We start from the raw sequence: 24,316 nt of genomic DNA on the forward strand, positions 1-24,316 counted from the left end.
TAATTAGTTAAATGCTACAGCCCATTATTATCAATTAGCTCTCTGAGGGGTTGCAAGAGCTGCCCTGTCCTCCTGGCCTGGACACCGTCACTAGCTCTGCCCCTAGACCTGATTCTGGGCAGGGGCGGTGCTTCCAGGGAGGGGCTGCTCTTGATCAAGGGTGAGACAGCCAGAACTGCCACTGACCTCAGCTGTAACTTGAAGAACTTGCACCTGAGCTTGCTTTTCCCTCCTCCTTCCCATTCCCGTTCCCTCATGTGCCGTGTCTTTTTAGATTGCACTCTTGAGGGCGGGGACCCTGTTAACAATTTGTAAAAGCCGCCCAGAGAGAGCCTTTTTGGCCAAAGGGCAAGGTATAAATTTTTAAAAACAAAACAAAACAACAATAAAGGAGCTACAATATCTAGTCAATTAATTTTGATCATTTTTTTAAGGTACCTTCAGTTACAAATAAAAACTGCAACGGTCAAGTGCCACCTCAGAAGCGAAGCTTCTCTCTTGCGTGAGAGAGAATTGCATTTCTCAAAAGGATGCTTGTATCACCTGCCAACGAGAAAGGAAGCCTTTTCTTTTTTAAACTTATTGTGTGTGTCCCCCCCCCCCACAAATTTATGCAGATCTTATGCACAGTTGCTGCAATTCTAAACACACCTTTGAGGAAGCCAGCACAGCGGGGCTTTAAACATGTGAAAGAGCACACAGTAATGGACTAAAAACCCCAGAAGAAATCCGGAGAGCTTTACACTGCAGCTCTTGAATGCAATTTCCAGGCTTACCGTTTTGCACACCAAAAAGCCCCAGACACGCACGTGTAGTCTCAGAGGACACAAAACAAGAACAACAGCAAAATGACTTCTGGCAGCGCTTCATATCCTTATTGACCTCCTTGCCCTCTCCTGTGGAGATGATCAAGGGTGGCTATCCTGTGGCCCTCCAGATGTTGCTGCATGCCAACTCCCATCATCATCCCTGCTGGCTGCTGGGAGTCGGCAGTCCAGCAATGTCTGAAGGGCCTCAGGTTCCCCATTCCTGAACTAGACTATCACTTGCCTTTACTACTCCAGCTACCATCATCATGAGTCTTCCTCCTTTTAATGCAGGTCTGAGGAAGCTGCAACCCTCCAGATGTTACTGAACTACAACTCCCATCATTATCCCTGACCACTGGGCATGTTGGCTGCTAGGGCTGATGAGAGTCCAAGAACATTTGGAGGCTGACAGGTCCTCCATCCCTGAACTAGACTATCACTTGCCTTTACTGCCCCTAGCTACCGCCATCACAACTCTTTCTCCTTTTAATGCAGGTCTGAGGAAGCTGCAGCCCTCTAGATGTTACTAAACTATAGTTCCCATAATCATCCCTGACTACTGGCCATTCTGATAAGATTTGGGAGTCCGGCAACTTCCAGAAAGAGACGGGTTCCCCCATCCCTGAATGAAACCATAACTTGCCTTTATTGCCCCTACCTGCCTCCATCACAATTCTGCCTTCTTTTGATGAAGGGATGGGAAACATCTGTGGCCCTCCAGATGTTTCTGGAATCCCAAATCGCATCAGCCCCAGCCAGCATGGCCAATGGTCAGCGATGAGAATGGCAGCTATAGTCCAACAACATCCAAAGATCCACAAGTTTTCCATCATTGCACAAAAGAAAGGCAGAGTTGTGATGCAGGTAGCTAGGGGCAGTAAGGCAAGTGATGGTCTTGGAGGGTCAACCTAAGTGCCCCACAGCATGGAGACTCTCCTCTTGTAGCTCATCTTTTCTCCCAGAGGGCAGCTGCCCATTGGAGACACTCCAGCATTGCTCAAGTAGTTTCTCGGCATCGAATAATATGACAAAATCCAATGCTTAACTTTCAGGATTCCAACTCAAGCTCCAGTGGAAACCATCGCAACAGCGGCCAAGGAGATCTCAAAGCTGATCCCTCTCACTTCCTCTTTTGTTTAAACACCTTTATTTTGGCATCTCAAGATGCCCCCAGTATATACAGATTTGATTTTATACAATTTAATAATATACATAATTTTAATATATTTTATATATATATATATATATATTCACACTTGGATATGCAAACCCTCGTGCTGCTTTCTGGAGGCTGAGAGGGGAGGGGAGAAGAGCAGGATGTAGGAAAAAACCTGGGCCCCTCCAAAGCCTGCAAGGAGGGAGACGATTCCTATGCCACCTGGAAAGTCCTTTTAAAAACCGCAAACTCATTTTTGAAGGAGGAAAAACAGGAAGAAGAAAGGGCTATGCAAAAGAGATCTTGACACTCGAAAACGAGTCTTTTTAAAAAAGAGGGGGGCGGGGGACAGAGTGTGCTCTGAACACACTCAAGGGCATCAGGAAAAGAGAGAGTTAAAAGCCTGACACAGATTCACACAGTACATTTAAAGCATCTCCAAAGCACTTTTAAAATGCATGACTTCCCCCAAAGAATCCTGGGAACTGTGGTCCCCCCCCGAGCTACAAATTCCCAGCACCCTTAACAAACTACAGTTCCCCTGATCCTTTGGGGGAAGTCACATGCTTTAAGCGTGCATTGGATGTGCTTTAAGCATATGGTGTGAACCTCTTGGAGGCAAGCCGCTTTTCCAAAGAGATTTAGGATGGCTTGAGCCCACCAGAAAACACCGGCGATGCTCTGGGAAGCCCAATCCAGTGTAGCGTGCCACTGGGGCTCCTCTGAAGCAAGGCATTGTGGGAGGAAGGGCAGGCCAGCGGCAGAGAGGGAAAGAGCGACAGCCGGCATTAGAGCATCAGCGGAACCTGCCAGACGAGCAGCATGCTGTCAGTCTCACTGCTGGCAGGCAGCTTGCCGTTCGAGTTGAAGTTCCGGTACCCTCGCCCGCCAGAAATCACAGCCAAGGAGGAAATCTCCTTGCGGTGAGTGTCCCGGGCACATGGCCGGTTGTGGACCCAGATATCGGGGTCATCGGCCATTTCATAGACGGAGCCATCCTCCTCCGTGTGTTCAAAAGTGCTCCCACCGGCAGCAGAAGGCGCCTCCCTCACCGAGAGCAGCTGCCCAGGGAGGTGAGAGGTGGATCGCAGGCGGTACTGCAGAAGGATGCCTTTTTTCCGAAGCTCCCTCATTGGTGGGCTGTTCTGGGAAGTCAGATCTGCCAACCGGCCTTCCGACTTCTCGTCTTTGCTGGACGGGGGCTCCGCCACCGGATCCTCCTCCTTGTCGCTCTTGAGGATGTCCGGCGCCAGGGTGCTGAGGGCAACAGCCAAGAATTCCACCGGGCCACAGTGGCCATTGAGGGAGACCATGCCTTTCCCTGAGCAACCGAGAGAGGGATGAAGAAAGCTTTCTATGAATATGGAAATCAGCCCCCACGACTTGTATACAGCAAGAGTGCATTCAAAAGTGAGAGAATAGAATTAGGGCCAAGGCAAATCCAGTTCTCCCAACTTAGCTGTGAAAGCAACAAGGGCAACCAAAAGCAAAATCTGAAGTATTTTAACAAAATCAAATATTCAGCCATGATAATGGCAAGATGAATCCCTCTTTCCTAATTTACCTATTTTAATCCAATTAAATTATCTAGGGCAAAGATGGGCCACATCCTTCTCTCCCCACCTGCAGAGGGGCAGACTTGACAGGTGGGCGAGGCTAGTGGGAGTCGGAGGTCCAGCACATCCAGAGGCCCACAGATGCCCCCCAATATTATTTTCACAGAAGGAGACTCACCTGTGATCTTGGGGATCCCCTCCAACCTGGGGACAGGCAAAAGGACCAAAATGCCTTGGTCAGTGCCAACCCAGAGAAGGCCCTGGCAAATCAGGAGGCTGGTGACACGGACGTTCTTCTGGCCTGTGGAAAGAAAAGGGAGGAGGGGAGGAAGGCCTGAAATTGTGGATTAGCCAGAAACTACCCTGGCCATTCTAAGCGCCCTCACCTCAGCCCATCTATAGCTGTTATGGAAACCCACCAGCAGACCGAATGGATTGACAGCATATAGGAAGCTACCATACAGCAAGAAAGACCATTGCACATCTAGCTCAGTATTGTCAACACTGACTGGCAGCTCTCTCCAGTGTTCCAGGCAGGGGACATTCCCGGCCCCAGACTGGAGAGGCTGCTGGGGATTGAACCTGGGACCTTCTGCATACAAAACAGATTCTCTGCCACTGAACCATGGCACTTGCCCATAAATAAAGTTAACATTCTGGTCCTCATGGTTCTGAATAAAGGGCTGACTTAAATAGGAACACAGGAATCTGCCTTACACCGAGTCAGACTATTGGGCCATCTAATTCAATATTGTCTGCACTGACTGTCAGTTGCTCTCCAAAGCTGCAGAGATGGGACATTCCCAGACTTACCTGGAGATGCTGCTGGGGGCTGAACTTCCTGCATGCAGAGCAGGTGCTTTATCACAGAGCCACAGTCCTTCCCCAAAGGCAAGACACCAACATATGACACCCATGAGCCCAGTGAGAGAGTTCTTTTGGGTTGGGGGAGCAGGGAAAGGTTGATTCCAAAAAGCCTTCCAAGTTTTCAAGGGGGACTGTGCAAGCTAAGCCTAAGGAGCGCCAAGTTCACACAGGGGCATTGACCCCATGTAGCCAGCACCTCTGCTGCCCAATGCCTCTGGATTTTAAATATATTATATATTATATCTATCTGAACAAGGAAACCCTCCTGTTGTTCTTCACTCCACGCAGACAACGAAAAGGATAACTCGCTGCTGCAAATTAACATGTTTTCAGTGTCAAGCCACATCACCTCTCCCTGATTGATCCTTCCAGGCTGCAGTGGGTGGGCAGGTGGGCAGGGACACCTCCTTGGCACAGGCAAAGGGAGAGAAGCAGATATGGAGAGGGTGGGATGGGTGAATCTATCAGTCTCACTTCCTCCTGGCTTCTCATTTTTCTAATCTCCTTACTCAAGCCTTTGACACCTGAGATGTATATTTCTTTAGGATCCACCCTATTTTCATGATGTTTGCTGCTGTTTTTGTTTTTTGTTTTTTAAACTATTGCAGACTGAAGGATGGGTACCAAATTAAATCATCATCTCTTAAGCTCAGTACTCCACATTTCTACATCAGTTTGCATTTAAAAAAGAATTCCCATGAATATTTTTAGTGCAAATTTCTCTCAATACACACACTTTTGCAAAGCAATTTCCACTAATGTAATGCATTTTTGTATATTATTTTCACTAATATAATGCATTTTTGTATGCACACTTTATTGTGGTATACGCATTCCTGTGCACATTGTTGTCTGGAGAGCTGCACTGGAAAATTCAGAGAAGTGCGGATTTCAAAGGACGGCTGCGCTTCAATTCACATACTGCTTTGGAAAGTGCAAATTACGTGGATTAACCTTTAAGTGTGAACTGGATTACCCCTCCATCCCTAATTACAGGATATTGTTCGCAAGGATCAAACTGGTAGGCCTCATCACCAACAGCTCTCCCCCCCCCGCCCCACCGCTAAAAAAAATCCTGAAGAACTCAGAATGCAGAAAGCAATATTCTTCCAGCAAACCATTTAAGGGGAGATTTTTATCCCAAGGCTTTATCTGCAGTGAACTAAAAATTGTGTTTACATCTGTTTTATTGCTGATGTTTTATGGCTAATCACTTTGGGATGTTTCACAGGATGCAATTCACAAAAATAATAAATAAAACATGCCATGGCAAAGCCTGACCAATTAAATACAGAAACGTTGGCCCAACAGCAGAAACTCTGTTGGCAGAATCGCCAAGACAGTTGTCCATTTAGATCTGATGGCGTTTTATTCCACTGATTTGAACAATGAATTTAATTAGAAATTATCAAGAATGGCTATCTTAATGCAATTAGTGCAGGAAAGGAATGATATGACTGGGGAGGGAGGGGGGGAAAGATCCGCAACAGGAGAAGAGGGGAAAACCACGCCGTTATGCATGAAGGTGCTTATTTTAACTAAATTGTCTCACACCAGAAGGTAGAACCTGCTTTAATGAGAACTGGCAACCTTTTCTTGTTCGTCAGAAAAGTTTAAAAAAACACACACAAAAGAAAAGAAACACATCTACCTGCAAATGAAGATCGTGTATAGAATTCATTATTATACTTTGACGCTGAATATATATTTGGAAATGTTATAATAAACATGCACATGAGGACTGTCTCACCTTCCTGCAAAACCCCATTTGGTCCAAGACCAAAGAACAGGGTGGGTACCTTCTATGGTCCTCCAGGCTACAACATCCCCGTACCGCTGGCCATTGCCCATGCTGCCTGGGGTTGATGGGAGCTGGAGTCCAACAACATCTGGAGGGTCACTTGCCTTTACTGCCCCTAGCTACTGTAATCGCAACGCCACCTCCTTTTAATGCAGTGATGGGGGATCCTCCGGATATTGCTGGACTACATCTCCCACCATCATCTCTGACTATTGGCCATGCTGGCTGCTGGGAGTTAGAATCCAACATCATCTGGAAGGTCACGGGTTCCCAATCCCTGAACATGACCATTACTTGCCTTTACTGCCCCTCGCTACCTCCATCACAACTCTGCCTGCTTTTAATTGTTATTACATTTATATCCCATCTATCCTTCAAGGAGCTCAAGGTGGCGTACAAACACAGTTCTCCCCCTCCCGATTTTATCCTCACAACAACCCAGTGAGGTAGGTTAGGCTCAGAGGCAGTGACTGGCCCAAGGTCACCCAGTAGATGAGCAGGGTTTTGAACCCTGATCTTGCAGGTCCCAGTCTGACACTCTGACCACTACACCACCTTGGCTCTCACCCAACATACAGCCACTGTGAGGCTGGTCATACTACAAAGCAAGGTAGACTGTGGGGTGCCGTTAAAAGACAACTATTTAATATTTTTATTTTCTGCTCAGGCTGGGCATCCAACTGAGGGAATCTGTTGTTGATTAAGCGTACATTTTCACTGATTAAACCTGCATATATTTGCATATGAAATGAGGGAGAACTCTCTGAAGGGGGGGAAGCACCCTTTGCTTTTAGATGGAGCCTGCTGTGACCCCACGCACAACATCTTAGAACGGGGGGCTCCCAATTGTACCCCCACCTTACTGTGAAAATGATCCCCAACTTCTGCAGCTTTTTGGAAGTTATGACGTTAAAATGATTCAAAGTATTTTTAAATGCTTTGCCTGAATGATTAGCGGTCCTTTTTTAAAAATCAACCAGGGGTTGCTTGGTTAAAAAATAATAATAATCAGTTGACCTAACCAATGGATTTATTGAAGCAGGGGTACATAGGAAGTTGCCTTCTGATGAGTCAGATCCTTGGTCCATCTAGCTCAGTATTATCTACACTGACTGGCAGCAGCTCTCCAGGGTTTCCGGCAGGGGACATTCTCAGTGCTGCTGGGATTGAACCTGGGACCTTCTGCACGCAAAGTGGGGCTCCGACCCTGAGCTACGGCCTGAGGCCCAAGAGCCAAATGTGTCCTTCCAAGCGTCTCTCTCTATCTCTCGGGACTCTCCCAGCCCACACCCCTCACTGGCCCGGGTTCAGGTTGTCTGGGTGTTTTTGCCTGGCTCGGACATGTCCGCGACCTCTGCTCATGCCTCTTGCTTGCCTGGGTGGAGGACAGAGAGGTGGGTGTGCAAGTCTCGGTAGAAATTAGTCGACTGTGCAAAGGCAAAACTCACACTGTTTGTCTGCCTACTTTTGCCCTTGGCCCCGCCCACCACTGGCACGTGGCCCCCATAAAGGGATGCCACCCTCGGGATGAAAAAGGCTCCCCAGGCCTGGAGGAAAGAGTTGACCCCCCGATGTCTAGTTGAAGGCATCGAAATGCTGTCGAGTGACCAAGTGCCAGAAACACTCTCGAAGCCTAATTTGGAGGGTTGCTGCAAAGTTTTAAACAAAGGGGAGGGGTGGGGCCCATGTATTCCATGCTCCGAGCTGGAAGGGCCATAGCTCAGTGGCAGAAGGTTCCAGGTTCAATCCCCAATGGCAGCATCTCCAGGTAGGGCTGGGACTGTCCCCTATCTGATGCTGCTGCCAGTCAGAGTAGACAATGCTGAACTAGATGGACTAAGGGTCTGACTCTATGAGGAACTGTCCTGTGCCCCTTTATTCAGAACCATGAGGACCCAAAGTCTGCTTTATTTAAAGGACTGCACCTCAGCGGCAGAGCACCTGCTTTCTATGCAAAAAGTCCTAGGTTCAGTCCTCAGTACCAGGTGGGCGGGGGAGGGGGAATTGCCATCTGGGACCCCAGAAAGGTGCTGCCAACCAGTGTAGACAATATGGAGCAAGATGGAACAACAGTCTGAGTCAGCTTAAGGCAGGGTTCTTACATTTCCTTGAGCTTTTTACAGAAAAGATGGAAATATAACGAATGAAAGCATAATGAATATCTGTTACGCCCAGATCTCAGCAACAGCGATAAGGCTTCTCCCCACCCCCCAGCCCACCCACCTTCAAGGAAATGACTGTGGGTGGAATTCTAATGGTAAATAAATATTTTATCACAAAGACTTAATGCTGCAACATCAGACTCTGTCCAAGCAATATATCTACAACAATACAACTTTAAAAGGCAGGGCCTGTCTGAAAAAAGGAAAAGGAAAAGAGGGGGGGCGACTTATTAATGGCCTGTCTAGTTAAAAAGGATGAGAGCGCTTAGGTTCACCAATGCATTAATACCAGAAATGCTCATGCCAAGGGAAGGAGAGGAGAAGCAGCAATAAATGTTTAAAAACAGGGCCTTTAATAATAAAAAAAAGACCCATGGAACACTTTACACGAGTAATGCATTTAGTACTAATTACACAATTAGTCCATCTTGCAGATGGAAGTGAGAGAAAGAGAGAGATAAAAGGCTGAGGGCAAGGGCAGGGGGGCTGGAACGGGAAAATGAACAAAGAACCCACAACAGCTTCTGCCTGCCATTTTTGCCTGGACAGTATTGGGGAGGGGGTGGTGACCTGACTTGGCACAGGATGGAGAACCTTGTGGAGAGATGACAAAGTCAGGTGCTGAGGGGGCTTGTAAAGACCACGAGTCTACACCCACTCCTCTGTACAGGAAACCCATGCCCAGAACAGCCTCTGCTGGAAAGAGCCCCCAGCCAGAGAGATCCCCACCAGTCTCTCTAAGTCATTGGTCCCATTGTCACACTCCCCTCTGCCAGCGAGGCGTTTCTCTTAATGTTCAGCCAAAATCTACCCTCCTTTCACTTCAGCCCATTCCAGGTAGCCCAGCCATCCATACACCAAGTCTTTGTCCTCTCCAGTACGTGGCAGCCCTTCAGGAATAGCTGGCAACCCTCCGGATGAGGCACCCGCAGTCTCTCTCCCCAGGCTGCTTGTTGTCTGTTTGCAAAGAGCAAGCAACTCCTGCCCCCAGCAGGGATAACGCGCTTTTCTCCCCAGCTGGTATCAACAAGACCTTGCAAGGGATCGGACCTAGTAGTCAGACCATTACTCCACCAAGGGCCAGAGCTCAGTGGCAGAACATCGATCCCATAAGACTGAGATGCTGCTAGTGGGTGGTTCTTCTGACCGGATGGTGGATGTCCAGCCTGTCCTGGATGGGGTTGCACTCCCCCTGAAGGAGCAGGTTCGTAGCTTGGGGATTTTCCTAGAACCATCTCTGTCACTTGAGGCTGAGGTAACCTCGTTGGCACGGAGTGCCTTCTACCAGCTTCGGTTGGTGGCCCAGCTGTGCCCCTATCTGGACAGGGATAACCTGGCTTCAGTTGTCCATGCTCTAGTAACCTCCAGATTAGATTACTGCAATGCACTCTACGTGGGGCTGCCTTTGAAGACGGTTTGGAAACTGCAGCTTGTGCAAAATGCAGCGGCCAGATTGGTAACAGGGACCAGACGGTCCGAACATATAAAACCGATTCTGGCCCGCTTGCACTGGCTGCCTGTATGTTTCCAAGCTCGATTCAAGGTGCTGGTTTTGACCTATAAAGCCTTACACGGCTTGGGACCACAATACCTGATGGAATGCCTCTCCCGATACGAACCCACCCGTACACTACGTTCAAGATCAAAGGCCCTCCTCCGGGTGCCTACTCAAAGGGAAGCTCGGAGGATGGCAACAAGGGAGAGGGCCTTTTCATACTGTATACATAGTGGTGTCCTTGGGGGTCAGTCACTGTCTCTCAGCCTGACCTACCTCACAAGGTTGTTGTGAGGATAAATTGAGAGAACCATGTTTGTAGGCCACCTTGAGCTTCTTGGAGGAAATTTATTATTATTATGTAGTATTAATAAATAAATAACATAGAATGTACAATGCCTGGCAGGGGCTCTCCAAGGTGTCAGACAGGGGGTATCCTCAGCCCTACCTGAGATGCTGCTGGGGATTGAACCTGGGACCTTCTGCATGCCAAGCAGGGGTTCCAACACTGAGCGATGGCCCTTGCCTTGCAACAGCAAACCTAAATAAATCTGGCTGCAATGACATTATTGCCGGCATGGCAGGCAGGCATCCTCGGAAGAAGAGGCAATGGCTTCTCAGCATGACCCTATGGCACAGTGTCTCCCAGCGATGCCTGATGGGGTAACCTGGGCAGGAATATCCTGGATTATTGTTGTCTGTGGTCCCATGAGCTCCCACCCCTACCTGGCAGGGCAAACATGGTCCGCGTTGCAATGTTGATTTCCTGCAGATGTTCAAGTGTTTCAGTGTGGAAGAGTCGGACAGAAGAGCCGGAGAAGAAAGCCATCCAGACGCCGCTGCCAGCCTTGATCATGTGTGTGACGCTCGCCTCTTCCTCTGGATGGGCCTCAAAGGTTTGCTGGAAAGAAGAGGAGAGGAGGGTGTCAGGAGTGCCCAGAGGCTGGATCAGGCCCAACATCTAGACCAACCCTCCTGTTCTCACAATGGCCAACCAAGATGTCTCTTCTGGGCAGCCCCCAAGCAGGACCTGAGCACAACTCCTCCTCTCCTGATGCTGTTCCCCAGCAACTGGTCTTTGGAGGTAGACTGCCGCTGGACATGGAGGGCCCAGCTATTTCTTGTGGCTGTTTGCTTTTCACAGCCTAAAAACATTAGAAGAGCTCTTCTGGGTCACGCCAAAGGGGGTCCACCTAGCCCAGGCTCCTGTCCTCACAGTGGCCAACACAGATGCCTCTTCTGGGAAGCCCAAAAGCAGGACCTGAGTCCAACAGCACCTCTCTCCCCACTTGTGATTTCCAGCGACTGGCACTCAGGGCCGTACCGCCTCCAGTCAGGGAGGTAGGGTAAAAAAATGTAAGAACATAAGAAGATGGTTTTGTTTTTAAGATGGTTTTCCTTCTAAGATGTTTTGGTGCTTTGCCATTTATTTGCCACCCTGGGCTCCCTTTGGGAGGAACGGCGAGAGGCACATTTAATAAATAAATCAAACAAACACAAGAAGAGCCCTGCTGGATCAGATCGAAAGCCCATTTAGTCCAGATTCCTTTTCCCACAGCAGACAATCAGATACATACAGGAAGGATGTGTAAGGAGCGCAGCTTCTGTCGGAGCCACGTGTAACCTGGTCTGGGATGAGCAAATGTGGAGGAATTCGCTCGGAGGCAATTTTGAACTGAAGCAGATTGCAAGTTTATTCAAAGCTTACAGTGCTGGAGAGCCAAGCAGAAAAGCTGCAACTGACTCTCCTTTCTACAAAATGGCGAAGGCCTTTGTAGTTTTCAAGGAACAAAGACTTCAGGGATGAAACTCTAACATTTCGAGCATGCGTAATACACAGGAAATCTCTTTAGTTCAAAGCATTCTGATTATCTGTAAGTTGTTAGGGAGTACTTGCTAAATAGGGGTGTAACACTTTCAAGCTGGTTGTACTGTCATAAACAAGATACTTCAAGGACATGTAAGAAACTACAAAGAAATTTTTGCTTAGCTAACTGTTCTCTTAGTTGGTTTCCCACACCCTGCAGTTTTTGCACTCAGACACAGGCAGAAAGCATATCTTCAGATACCCAGAATCCTCTACATCCTGGTTATTTTAATTCCACACAAACAGGAAGACCTCTGAGCCCAAGCAGAGTAATTTTGCTTCATGATTAAGAACCTGGCACAAATCCAGTCCAATGTTTACACACACACACAGATTTTTCAGACCCATCTACATTTTTTTTGTAAGAGAGTGATTATATTTTATAGCACCAACTGAACTGCCCAGAAGCATAATTATATCCATCTAACTCAGGCTTAAGAGGAAAGCAATGGTAAACCACCTCTGAATACCGCTTACCATGAAAGTCCTATTCATAGGGTCGCCATAAGTCGGGACCGACTTGAAGGCAGTCCATTTCCATTTTTTTCAACTCAGGCTTGGGAAGCCTCAAGCCCAGGGGCCACATGTGACCCTTTTGGCAACTCTATATGACCCTCAGAAGTCTCCCCAAGCCACACCTTTCATCAGCCCTCCTCTCCGCCCTCCCACCTAGCTGGGATGTGCCCTTGAGCTGCGATAGTGCCTCTTGCTTGCTGGAATAAGAGGTGGAGAAATGTGTGAATAATGAGTTTTTCATGGATGACTATACTAAGGTAAGAAGAGTCACACCTGTTGCTCCACCCACAAAAATTTGTTATAGCGGTCAGATTTCCCACAACTCTCCTCGTTGGGAACTGGGCAGGGGGAACGCATCTGGAATCCAGCATATAAAACAAAGGTGACATTTTTACACCGAGTGGTTTGGGAATTGCACGCTGCCAGACTTGCTTTTTTTAAAAAGAAAATTGTAAGGGCACCTCACAGCAGAATGAGAGAAAAGCTGGCAGCTTAACTTGAGAGGCTAGAGGGCGTGAAACGTCACCATCCCATGAATCACAAAAATGGAACCAGGAATCTGCTCAGGTTCAACTAAAAAGAGAATTCTTTATGGGAAATGGAAGATCTTCTTTGGCTCTGAGGCTCAAAATCTTTTCTATCTAGTTACCATGCTTATATCCTGCTTTCCATCCCTACAAATTCCCCCCCCCCGTGCGCACACACACACACACACACACGTGCTCCTCACAACAGCCCTGTGAGGCAGATTAGGAAACACCAACTGGCCTTAGCTTCTCAGTCCAAGGTCAACATCGTAAACTGGGATAAGCTCTCTATTTAAAAGGCTTGTTGAAAGAGGAAGGTCAAAAAGATAACAGAGATGGCGCCTGTCTAATATTTAAGGGGAGGGGATTCCACAGGGTAGGTGCCACTACACTAACGGTCTGCTTCCTATGTTGTGTGGAACAGACCTCCTGATAAGATGGTATCTACAGGAGGCCCCCACCTGCAGAGCGCAGTGATCGACTGGGTATATAAGGGGTGAGACGGTCTTTCAGGTATCCTGGTCCCAAGCTATATAAGGCTTTGCACACAAAAAACAGAACCTTGAACTTGGTCTGGAAGCTAATGGGCAGCCAGTGCAATTCTTTCAGCAGCGGGGTGACATGTTGGCAATACCCTGCCCCAGTCAGAAGCTGCATCGCAGGTACATCTGTATCTGCAATGCTGTCTGTGGCCCTGAACCTGCTCCACTCCACATCAGCGCCAGTTAACTGCCCTAGCTCACATCTCCTTGTCCTGAGGCATCACCTCCCCACAATAACAGAAACCCTGGTGGATCAGGACAGCCTCTCTGACACCATGCATTATACAGCAGCATGGCCTGCTGGGGTCTCTAAACATGGGCAGCGTTAGTAAGGAACATGACCAGGCTCTCCACAGGCACCTCTGGAGAGTTAGCCCACTTTTGAAACAGCTCTTCATACAATTTCACTAGAAATAGATTCCTCGTTTCATTCCAGATTAAAAAAAAGTTTTTTAAAAAAATTAGAAGGTCATTCAGAGGATTTGAAAATCAGGCAGCTGATGCAGACAGGTTTGTTACCTATAAGGTAACTTTATCTGCACTAGAAGCTGCACTAATGCAGCTGCACCAGAGGATTATTTCAGCTAAATGATTTGGGGAACTTGATATTTTATAATTTGCAGTTCTGAACACTGATGTATTTTAAATACTCTTGAATTGTATTGTTTGGTTTTTGTGATTTAGGAACACAGCCTTATACTGGTCCAGCTAGCTCAGTACTGTTTACACTGACTGGCAGCAGCTTTCCAAGGTTTCAGGCAGGAGTCTACCATTGAGCTATGGCCCTTTCCTTAAAAATAAAGCAAGATTCTAGCCCTCGTCATTCTAACGGGCTGATTTAAATAGGAAGCTGTCTTCTGTCAGGCCATTGTTCCATCCAGCTCAGTATTGTCCACACTGACTGGCAGTGACTCTCCAGGATTTTAAACAGGGGACATTCCCAGCTCCACATGGAGATGCTGCCAGGGAATGAACCTGGAACTTTCTGAAAGCAAGGCAGATGCTCTGCCCCTGAGCTACAGACCTTCTCCTATATTGCAACGGTTACTGAATGAAGACAATGACTGAGTGACCTTCTGCAACAGGACCTCAATTCCTGACTGGCAAGGAGGAACTGGGACTTGCTTATGCTTGACCGTAAGTACCCAGGACCTGGGATGACCCCATTGAGCCATCCTTGCACTCCAAGTACTTTTTAAAGCCACAAGTTCAAGTCACTCTCTCTTTGTACATCCTCCCTCTCCCTGGCTATACAGCCAGGTGTATAGAAAACTCACAAATCAACTGACTCTGCCCCTCCCATGAGACTGAGCACTAGCGTGCAGCATCCCAGCTCTTCGCAACCATCTTTTTATTACCTGCATTGTAAAACCCAGAATATTATAGTGAAAATGCTGACACAACCCTACCCACAGCGGCAACAGCAGCATTTATGTACCTCGAAATGTCTGTATAAAAACAGCGCTCCTATAAATCCCACCGGGCAGCAGGGGAAACATAAAGAGTCATATTAGTATTGACAGGGCATCAAACCTCGGCTGACAGAAGGTGCCAAGCCAGAGCCTTTGCCAACACACATACCCCATGCTCAGGGAAACCAGAGATTGCTAAAGCAAGCTGGTCAGCTTGGGCAGGGGGCAGTGTTGCAGGGCATTGCTCAAACACCACAGGCTAGTCGGTCAAATCTGGGGTTAAAACAAAGTTCTTCCTGAGGTTGTTAAGCTATGTCTGTGCTGCCACCCCACCCAATATTAAAGGGGGGCACTTACATGATGGGGCAATTCTCCATGCAAAAACAAATCCCCACATACAGAAAGCCAGCATGTGAGAGAAGGAAGCTTAAGCCTGACAAGCTGGTTTTCTACCTGCGGGGAATTGTAATGCTCCTGTGTGCAAACAAATATCCCAATCAACAGTTTTGATTGGTTAGAAAAGCATAGGAAAAAAGAGCTCTGCTGAGACAATCCCCTCGTTCAAATGCCCCCCTTCCATTTTCATACTCTAAGCCCTATTTGGGGGGAGGAGAGGGGCTTTTCCAAGTGGTGGACTGGATCCTCAGGTCACCCAATCCCTTGCTCCCTTATCAACTGACACTGCCATGACATCAGGCGAACGTTTCCAATTCCCCACACAGTCTGAAATCATATATATAATTTTATATGCAGACATTGAAAAAGCCCTCCTATACTGTGAGAAATAATGGAAACAGCTTCCCATTATTTCATTCTCCATTTTGGGGAAATTAACTGCGTGTTTTTTCTTCCCAGCTGCATTTTTTTGCTACTACAGTTCAGGCTAGAACGGACTGTTGTGGTCACCCTGTCACAGAGATCAGTTACAAGGAAAGGCTGCAGCTGAGTGGCAGAGCACCTGCTTGGCATGCAGAAGGTCCCGGGTCCAGCCCCAGGCAGCATCTCTATTCAGCACTGGTTAGGCCTCATCTTGAGCACTGCGTCCAGTTCTGGACTCCGCACTTGAAGAAGGATGCAGACAAACTGGAACAAGTTCAGAGGAGGGCAACAAGGATGACCAGGGGACTGGAAACAAAGCCCTAGGAGGAGAGACTGAAAGAACTGGGCATGTTTAGCCTGGAGGAGAGAAGACTGAGGGGAGATGTGATAGCTCTCTTCAAGTACTTGAGAGGAGGGCCGGGATCTCTTCTCAATCGTCCCAGAGTGCAGACACGGAATAATGGGCTCAAGTTGCAAGAAGCCAGATTTCGACTGAACATCAGGAAAAACTTCCTAACTGTTAGAGCCATACGACAATGGAACCAATTACCTAGCAAGGTAGTGGGCTCGCCAACACTGGAGGCATTCAAGAGGCAGCTGGACAGCCATCTGTCGGGTATGCTTTGATTGGATTCCTGCATTGAGCAGGGGGTTGGACTCGATGGCCTCGTAGGCCCCTTCCAACTCTACTATTGTATGATTCTATGATTCTAGGGCTGAGAAGGAACTCCGTCTCAATCCCCGGAGAGCCACTGACAGTCAGTGCAGACAATACTGAGCTAGAGCGACTAAGAGTCTAACTCAGTATAAGGCAGCTTCCTACATTCCCATTTCCATCGCTGAATTCTAGGAACCTGCAGTTGGACATAATGAGCTCTTTCACACAGAGCCAGGCCTTGGAGATATCTGGCACAGCACTATACGGTTCCACAGAATCTCCAAGCTGAGTCCTTCCTCCCCCCACCCCTTCAGCTCTTGTTATTGAGCAGTGGCAGAAGCACGCTCTTGCAGAGTTTCAGGTATCCAGGCCTAGCATCAAATTCAAGCATCCCCCCCCCTGCTCTGAAACCCACACATGCAGGCAGCCCCCAGCCACCTTCACTAAGGATCGTTAACAAAGCACCTTCCTTAAGTTGCCACTCTAAGTAACTATGCATAATTCCAGCAGGTTAATTAATGGACAGATTGGTCCACAGCCAGCTGTCTAACGGGGGAAGTGATCTTTCATCATCAGTCTCACACATCACCCTCTTGGAGGACTGGCGACTCCTTCCTGTCGACACACAACACCCACATAGTGCATGCCTTTATTGCATGTTCGGTGTTTTGACACCGTCCACCACCCTACAGGGCAAAAGGTTGGTAGGCAAATATTTGAAATAAACATAAAAGGCCTCCGTTCCCTAGAAGAACAGCCAACATGGATAGCTTCTGCTTTCAGCTGGTCTGCTGTCTGCATAGGTCGAAAACGATTGTTTGCACAGAGCTCAGAACAGGCAAAAGGGCTTCAGTCCCACTGTGCTAAATACAGACGGTGCTTCGCTTCTTTACTGGAAAGATTGCTGCTGTGTGTTTGCATGTGGGTGTGATGGGACTGCTCTGTTGATGAAAGTTGGGGCTTGCCCCCATTTTTACTGAACTGGGCCCCACATGAGAGGGCAACAGCACTGGGCACAGTTGCACAGGGAGTTCTAGCTCCATGTGCTGCTGCCGAGAGAGATCTAGATCAGGGATAGGTGAACAAGTCTATTTCGGCGACTCTCATTTCCACATTTTTCCACTCCTAAATTCCGTTCTCCGCTTTCCATGTCAGTCTGCAATATTTTTTTTAATCTGAAAGTCCTCAGGAAAATTCATCAGATTTCAGCACCAATTTCCCCTAACATACCCATTTAAGTACGCAAATATCCAAAGCCTTTTTTTACAAAGCAATTCTGCCCAAGGTATTTTCACACAAAATATGCATTCTTATGCACGCTTTATCCTAGTTGACGTATTTCTGTACACATTCCTTGGCTTGCAAAATTTGAGGAAGTGTGAATTGCAAAGGACGGCTGTGTTGCAGTTTGTCTGTTGTTTCGGAAAGTGAAAATTTGGTAGGTTTGCCTTTGAATTTGAACTGAACTTCTCCCCCATTCTTAGGAATGGGTAGCCATGACCGGGGCTGATGGGAGCTGGACTCCAACAGCATCTAGAGAGGCACAGGTTAGCCACAATGTGTTAAGGCTTCCTACCCACCTCCGACGCAAAGCAAGGGGGCTCTCCTCCTCTCAGGTGATCCTGGCCTTTTAAAAAGTCCTTCCTGGAGTCTACTCGTGGCCCCAAACACAGCTCTCCTAATGGGCGTAAAGAACAAGGAAGGCTGCTTGGGAACTGAGTCAGCAGAAAAGATCGCTGCATCGGCACTTTTCAGAACTTGCAAAAGCCAAAAGAAAAAAAAGTCCCATATTGCCATTTGGGAGAAGCAAAGGGAAGCCCTTTGCTCCTAAAAAGCCCAGCGGAGAAGCAAACAGGATCCCCCTGGCATCAGCACCAAGTAAAAGATTGGGCTGTTACTACCTCGTGAAATAACTAGTTTGAGGCAAGCAGAGGGAAATCTAGGCCAGGCCATCTCTGAGCACGGAGAAGGCTAGTTAAGCTAGGAGCATGCATACACAGGCACACACACACCTCTCTTGAAATCACAATTCCTCTTAGAGAGAGCGGGGCACAAAACTATAAGCTTTGTTGGAAACTTTGCACTAGTAAGATTCTTTCCACACAGGGGGAGAGTTGGTGACCCCCACAGAGCCTTGGTGACCCCCTTCATGTACCGTTAGGAAGCTCTTGTTGGGCACCTGTGTTATACCAGGACTAGGGAACCAAAGGGACTCTTGCCTTTGTACAATAGGATATATTCCAGCCATGCATAAGCCACCCCCTCAGCTGAACAGAAGGACCAGATTTGCACCCCCATGGCTGCAGGCTGGGAAGGCAGATTTAGAGACAATGCCAGAGAAATGTTACATGTTCTAATGCACTTAGTGTCGTGCCAAAAAGTTCTCCCTTTTTTTCTGCTCCTGACCATTCCCCATCAATAATAATAATAATAATAACAACAACAACAACAACAAGAATTTATTATAGTTAATCTATTAATTATATTAATTAACATAATACTATTATTATTATTATTTATATCTCGCCCTTCCTCTCAGTAGGAAAGAAACTGGCATTCCAAAATTATCAAAGGCAAAAACACAAAAAAATTATCCACGGAGAAGTTGTATTTTGGTGAAATTCTCATGAGTGGGTGTAGAGCTTTGGTGTCTGTTGCTGCTGTGCTTCCCTTATATTTGTGGTGGCCGAGAGGTATATGTTAAGTGTTCTTTCATTCTGCAAATCTTCCCACCAGTACTCTGTGTCTGACGCCTACCCGACTTCCCGCACTTCAACCAAAGCCTAGGGGAAGGCATCACCACAAGGCATCTCTTCCCAAGGGGCTTTTACAGATCAGGAAGCGCAGGCTGTTAGGGAGGGTGGGCAGCCGCAGAGGCCTCCCCCAGTGCCTGAACCTCAATCAAAGCCCAGGAGAAGACGTCACAAGGCATCTTCTCCCAAGGGGCTTATGCAGATCAGGAAGGGTGGGCATCCGGGGAGACTGCAGAATGCTGAAGAAATGTCTGGAGGTAAACATACACACCCACGACTCTTAGCCACCTCATAGCGACAAAGCAAGCTGCAAACCCCCACACCAGCCCAAAAGAAATTCTCACAGGTCCTGAGAAAGAGGCAGAAAAATGAAAGCCTCTTTACTGGGGAGGGGAATGAAGAAATCAGAAGGTGGGTTTCAGGACAGTGCTGTTACTGAACAAACTGCCTCTGACACCATGAGATAGGAGTCACTGATCAGCAGCCCGGGTTCTGCACCGTCCAGAGGGTGTGTTTTTGTTCCTTTAACAATCCAGCTACTGACCTCCAAGGTCACCAGTTGGCACAGTTCAGCCACCCTCGCAGTGGGCAGCTCATGAATAACAGAACAAAGACGGAGAAAGGGAAGAGGCTGCACGGCTGGGCGGCCAGTCAGTGGAGAAATTTGCAGAGTCGATAAAGAAGCCACCACACACACACACACACACACACCGTTACAAAAAAAGAAAGAGGGCCTGAGGAGGGAGGGGGAGAAAGGAAGAAAGGAAGGAGAAGGAAGAGGATCTTTGATGGAAAGCCAGAAAATGCCAAGTTCTGTATAATTCCGCAACCGAGGCCATGCTGAGTGCTGTAACAGCGCCACACAGAGGCTGGCCAGGAGGAACTGCAGGGCTGGGCTGGATAAAAGATCCAGGGATGAATATCTCACGCACAACCCCTAACCCTTTTAAGGTCCAAAGTGTGTGTGTTGTTGGATGTTGTATCTGGCGCAAGCAGATGCCCCGGATGCAGAACAGTATAGTGACAGGCTAGATGCCAGTTGAAGCAATGAGCCGGACAAGCAATAAGTTTTAAGAGTCACTTTACTGACAATATATCACAAGCTCTCTCTGTACAAACTCCTTGACCCCCCACACTCACAAGTGTCTGCTGGCCCTCTATATAGATAAGACCAGCTGCCCGAGCCTAGGTTGCATAGCAACGTGTCCTTGAAGATGGCTCGAGCTCTGCCAACTTTCGCTTCTACTCCACGTAGCTCACTTGTGGAAATTTAACCTCTGCTTCCTCGGTTTAATAGCCAACATGTGTGTGCATGCGTGTAAGACAGGGAGGGGCAACCTATTTATTTATTCAAAATATTTATATTCCACAGGTACATCAATATACCACAGGTGGTGTACAGTAATATTTGCAAATGCAATAACACACAAGATGCTTCTGAACATTTAAAAAAGGTTGCACCCGGCACGCAGCCCCGCAGAGTCGCTTTCCCCACCTACCTGCCCTACATCCGATGAGACGTTGTGCCAAAGGCAGGTCTAGGGCAGGGGGGAGGAGGAGGAGGAGGAGGAAGTGGCAGCATCCTGGAGACAATCAGGGATGCCGTTTCAGCAAGTGGGGGCAGAAAGGGAGCAAAATAATGAATCACTGAAAGGAAACTGGGACAGCTGAAATTGGCGAAGATGGAGAAGAGAGTCACAGGCAGGGATGTTTTGGGAGAGGAGGGTGAAAGGAGAGATTAAGGGGAAGCGCTGGGACAAGGAGCTTGCACAGAATTCAAGGGGCAGACAGGGAGCCAGCATAGGGATTTCAGGAGGGGCTGCTGTGCACCCAGAGTCATGCCTACCTGCGCTTTCAGGGTGGCCGCATCAAACACAGTGACCTGGTTGCCGCAGCTGGCCCAGATGGCATCATCCAAGGTCAGCAGAGTCCGCACAGGTGCCAGCCCCACCGTCAGGCAGGTAGGCTCAGCTTCCGGGTCCCAGAGCCCCCCTGTGGAAAGGAAAAAGGAAAGTGGCATTAGGCACAAGCTCGCAGAACAGGGGACAGGGCAGCACCTGTCAGTAGAAAGCCAGTTTCTAGGGCAAAGACCATCAGGAAGCACAACAAGGCACTAGACTTCAACAGCCTCAGATCCTAGAAAGTAGAAGTTTGGCTTGGTTTAGCCTGGTAGGCCAGAGAGTTTGGGGAGGGCCCATAGGCCAGTGGTAGAGCACCCGCTTTGTGTGCGGAAGGTCCCAGGTTCAACCCCCTCCCCCCCTCCCCCCCTCCCCCAGGAATCCCCAGTTAAAAGGATGAGGTATTTCTCTTTGTCCGAAACTGCCAGACAGAGTTGGCAACACTGGGGGTGCTTGGACAAATAATCTGACCTGGTATATGGCAGCTTCTTAAGTTTCCATAATAACCCAACTGGTAGGCAATGATCTATGTTCCACCAGATGTGAGATACATCTTTATTATTGCACAGCTCAGTGGTCGAGTCCATGAGATGCGTGCAGAAGATCTAAAATTCATCTCCAGACAGAAATGGCTTCTGCCTGAAACCCTGGAAAGCTTGTGTAGAGGCCAGCCTTCCCCATCCTGGAGCCCTGCAGATGTTTTGGACTACAATTCCCATCATCCCTGGTGATGCTGGCTGGGGCTGGCAAGTGCTGTCCTCCAAAACATCTGGTGAGGACCAGATTCGGGAAGGCTGGGGTAGACCAGATGAGCTGAGAGTCTTACCTGCTATAAGGCAGGTTCTAGGTGTTCCTGCCTTGCCTAAAACCAGAGATTTGACCAGTATGTGAACATCCAACTCCTGCCCACCTCCAACACCACCCTCAGAAGCTGCACTGCTCTGCCCGCTTTGACCTTCCCTGTACAACGGAGATCAAGAGAAACCAGGCCTGCTAATCAGCTAGCTGCACATACAGCCCTGATTGGCTGGCCCTTCTGACATTGCAAAGATAATTTCACACTTTTTATATCAATATTGTGACATCACAGAGGCTCGGCCAGTGCCAGGAGGGGAAAAGAGTCCCAGGCAAGCTAGCTATTGGAACGACATCTTTGTCTGATTGTAGACTGAGTATATTACAAATAGTTTCTGTAATGCTTGCCAGAGCACAAGGCATTTGACGTTCCATGCTCGTTTATTGCCACAACAGTCTTGCAAGGGGCAAGCTGTTGACTCACCCAGCTCTAATTAACCCACCCCATACAAAAAAAAATACTGCTGCTGAAAACTATACCTGGCAAAACAATGTAAGTTTCCCCAATTATCAAAGGCTGTCTCTCATTTAAACTAAATGGGATGGAGAATCAAACAGGCAGCATGGATGATCAAGCGGATGGGCAATTGGCACTTTATTTTGCATGTGAACAGTCCATCCACTGCCAACTCCTGCAGAACAGGCTGCCGAGTTCCTAAATGCCAGAGCAGGGTGGCAGCTCATAAAATGAAGAGCTGGAACGGAAGGACCTTAAACCACGGCGATCAGAGAAGGAGAGGCCACGTCAGAGTCCCCTCGCCTGAGTCTCACCGCAGCTCCTCAGGGAAACAATTAGCATTCCCCCACCGGCAGAGTGGTGATACAGAGGGCAAGTTCAGCCACAGGCCAAACCGCAGACATCCCCACAGCCACTTTCAGCAAAGCACACCAAACTGCGCTATTACGGTCCCAGTTATTCATTTCGTGTCCACGCTTCTCTCACACACAAATACAGTTCTTCTTTCTCTGCGTCCTAGCTCTGACCAGATGCAGCAATGTTAATATTTTGGACGGCGTCTGAGTTATTCCAAACCCCAAATGCTGAGAGGGTGAAGCAGAGATGATGAGATCTTGTAGTGAAAAAGCTTTCCTGGCTGAATACAGGCACTGTCCACATTTTGGATGCAGACAGATATCCATCGTTAGAGCAGTCCCATAGGCAGCCTGCAGCGGTCAGGCATTCAACCTTCCCCACACGATTTGAGCAGAGAAGTAACCAGGCCTGCTAATTGGCTAGCTGCTCATACAGCACTGATTGGCTGGTCCTTCTGACATCACAAAGCCACCTCCTTGCCCTCTGCCACAGCTGCACTGACTGGTAGCAGCTCCCCATGGTTTCAGACAAGGCATTCCCAACCGTACCTGGAGATGCCGAGGACTGAACCTGGAACCTTCTGCAGGCAAAGCAGGTGCTCTGCCACTGAGCTACAACCTCTCCCTAAAAATAAAGTAAGACTCTGGTCCTCATTGTTATGACTAAAGGGCCAATTTAAATCAGAAGCTGCCTTGTGCCAAGTCAGTCTGTTGGTCCATCTAGTTCCAGCATTGTCTACACTGACTGGCAGCGGCTCCCCAGGTTTTCAGATGGAGGTCATTCCCAGCCCTACCTAGATATGCCAGAGGTTGAACCAGGAGCCTTTGGCATGTAAGCAAAGTGTCCTACCACTGGGTTATGATCCAGGTCCCAAAAATAAGGTAGGATGCTATCCTCATGCTTCTGAATAAATAGGAAGCTGCCTTACACCAAAGTCAGACCCTTGGCTATCTAGCTCAGCATTGTCACTGACTGGCAGCGGCTCTCCAGGATTTCAGGCAGGGAATGTTCTCAGCCCTACCTGGAGATGCTGCCAGGGATCAAAGCTGGGACCTTCTGAATGCAAAAGCAGGTCCTTTATCATCAGAGCCACAGTTCATCCCCCAAAGGACTGTACTCAACCTGCATGTTACAAGCAAGAAGCAGTTATCTATTATCTCCCCTCGCCCCCAAAAACGATTGCTTTAAAAGCAATGCAGCAGCTAGCGCGATGAGACGCAGCAGACTGCTGTATATGTGGCCTTTGGGAAATAGCTCACACATGCAGTCCTGCCCCTCTTTCCAGGCAGACAATGCCATTGAGTTCAACTGCACTTTCACCAAGGGCGAGTGTCTGAGCCAGCCTCCCGGCAAAAAAACCATGCCCACCGCAGGAAGGGGCTGAACTCTCCTGCCCCCAGGATTGCCCTGTGCTTTGGGCCCAGCTGACAAGCGACCCCGCTTAGCACGGGCCTTGAAAGAAAGGCAGCAGGACCCTGCCCCGCACCCCACAAAAAGAGGTTTCAAAAGTAGAAAGTGGCACACGCCAAGTGAAGTTCAAAACTTGAAAAACGGCAGCCGGCATCACCAAATCTACCAGAAGGGCCTTGAAGAAGTGGGTGGGAAGAGGGAACTGTCAACAGCTGGCCTTGGGCAGCTCCCAGCTGCTCAGCAGAGAGCCACCAGCAGAACAGCTGGGGGTTTCCTTAATGGGTTGCAGCGGCATTCCGCAGCGCTCCACTTCTGTGACGCCGGAGCGCTCCCACATGTCACCACCCTTGTCCAAAGCGATCTTCACATGGAAGGCTCATTTTCATTATTCAACAGATG

The 24,316-nt window shown here is 48.4% G+C and overlaps 1 protein-coding gene across 9 annotated transcripts in view; it reads right to left on the minus strand.

Annotated features, from left to right (window-relative positions):
* Positions 1-1,939: 1,939 nt before the first annotated feature.
* ARHGEF10L (Rho guanine nucleotide exchange factor 10 like) overlaps positions 1,940-24,316 on the minus strand; it is a 94,950-nt gene continuing 72,573 nt past the window's right edge. For all 9 annotated transcript variants that reach the window (XM_061602006.1, XM_061602005.1, XM_061602004.1 and 6 more), the window contains 4 exons: positions 20,787-20,932; positions 10,573-10,747; positions 3,700-3,822; positions 1,940-3,286 (listed from right to left, as the gene is read on the minus strand). In XM_061602006.1, coding sequence (XP_061457990.1) covers positions 2,754-3,286; positions 3,700-3,822; positions 10,573-10,747; positions 20,787-20,932 — 977 coding nt within the window. In that variant the 3' untranslated portion in view covers positions 1,940-2,753. The remainder of the gene's footprint in view (positions 3,287-3,699; positions 3,823-10,572; positions 10,748-20,786; positions 20,933-24,316) is intronic.

The sequence above is a fragment of the Rhineura floridana genome, chromosome 18 (assembly GCF_030035675.1).
Source record: "Rhineura floridana isolate rRhiFlo1 chromosome 18, rRhiFlo1.hap2, whole genome shotgun sequence".
In the NCBI taxonomy this organism is placed as follows: domain Eukaryota; kingdom Metazoa; phylum Chordata; class Lepidosauria; order Squamata; family Rhineuridae; genus Rhineura; species Rhineura floridana.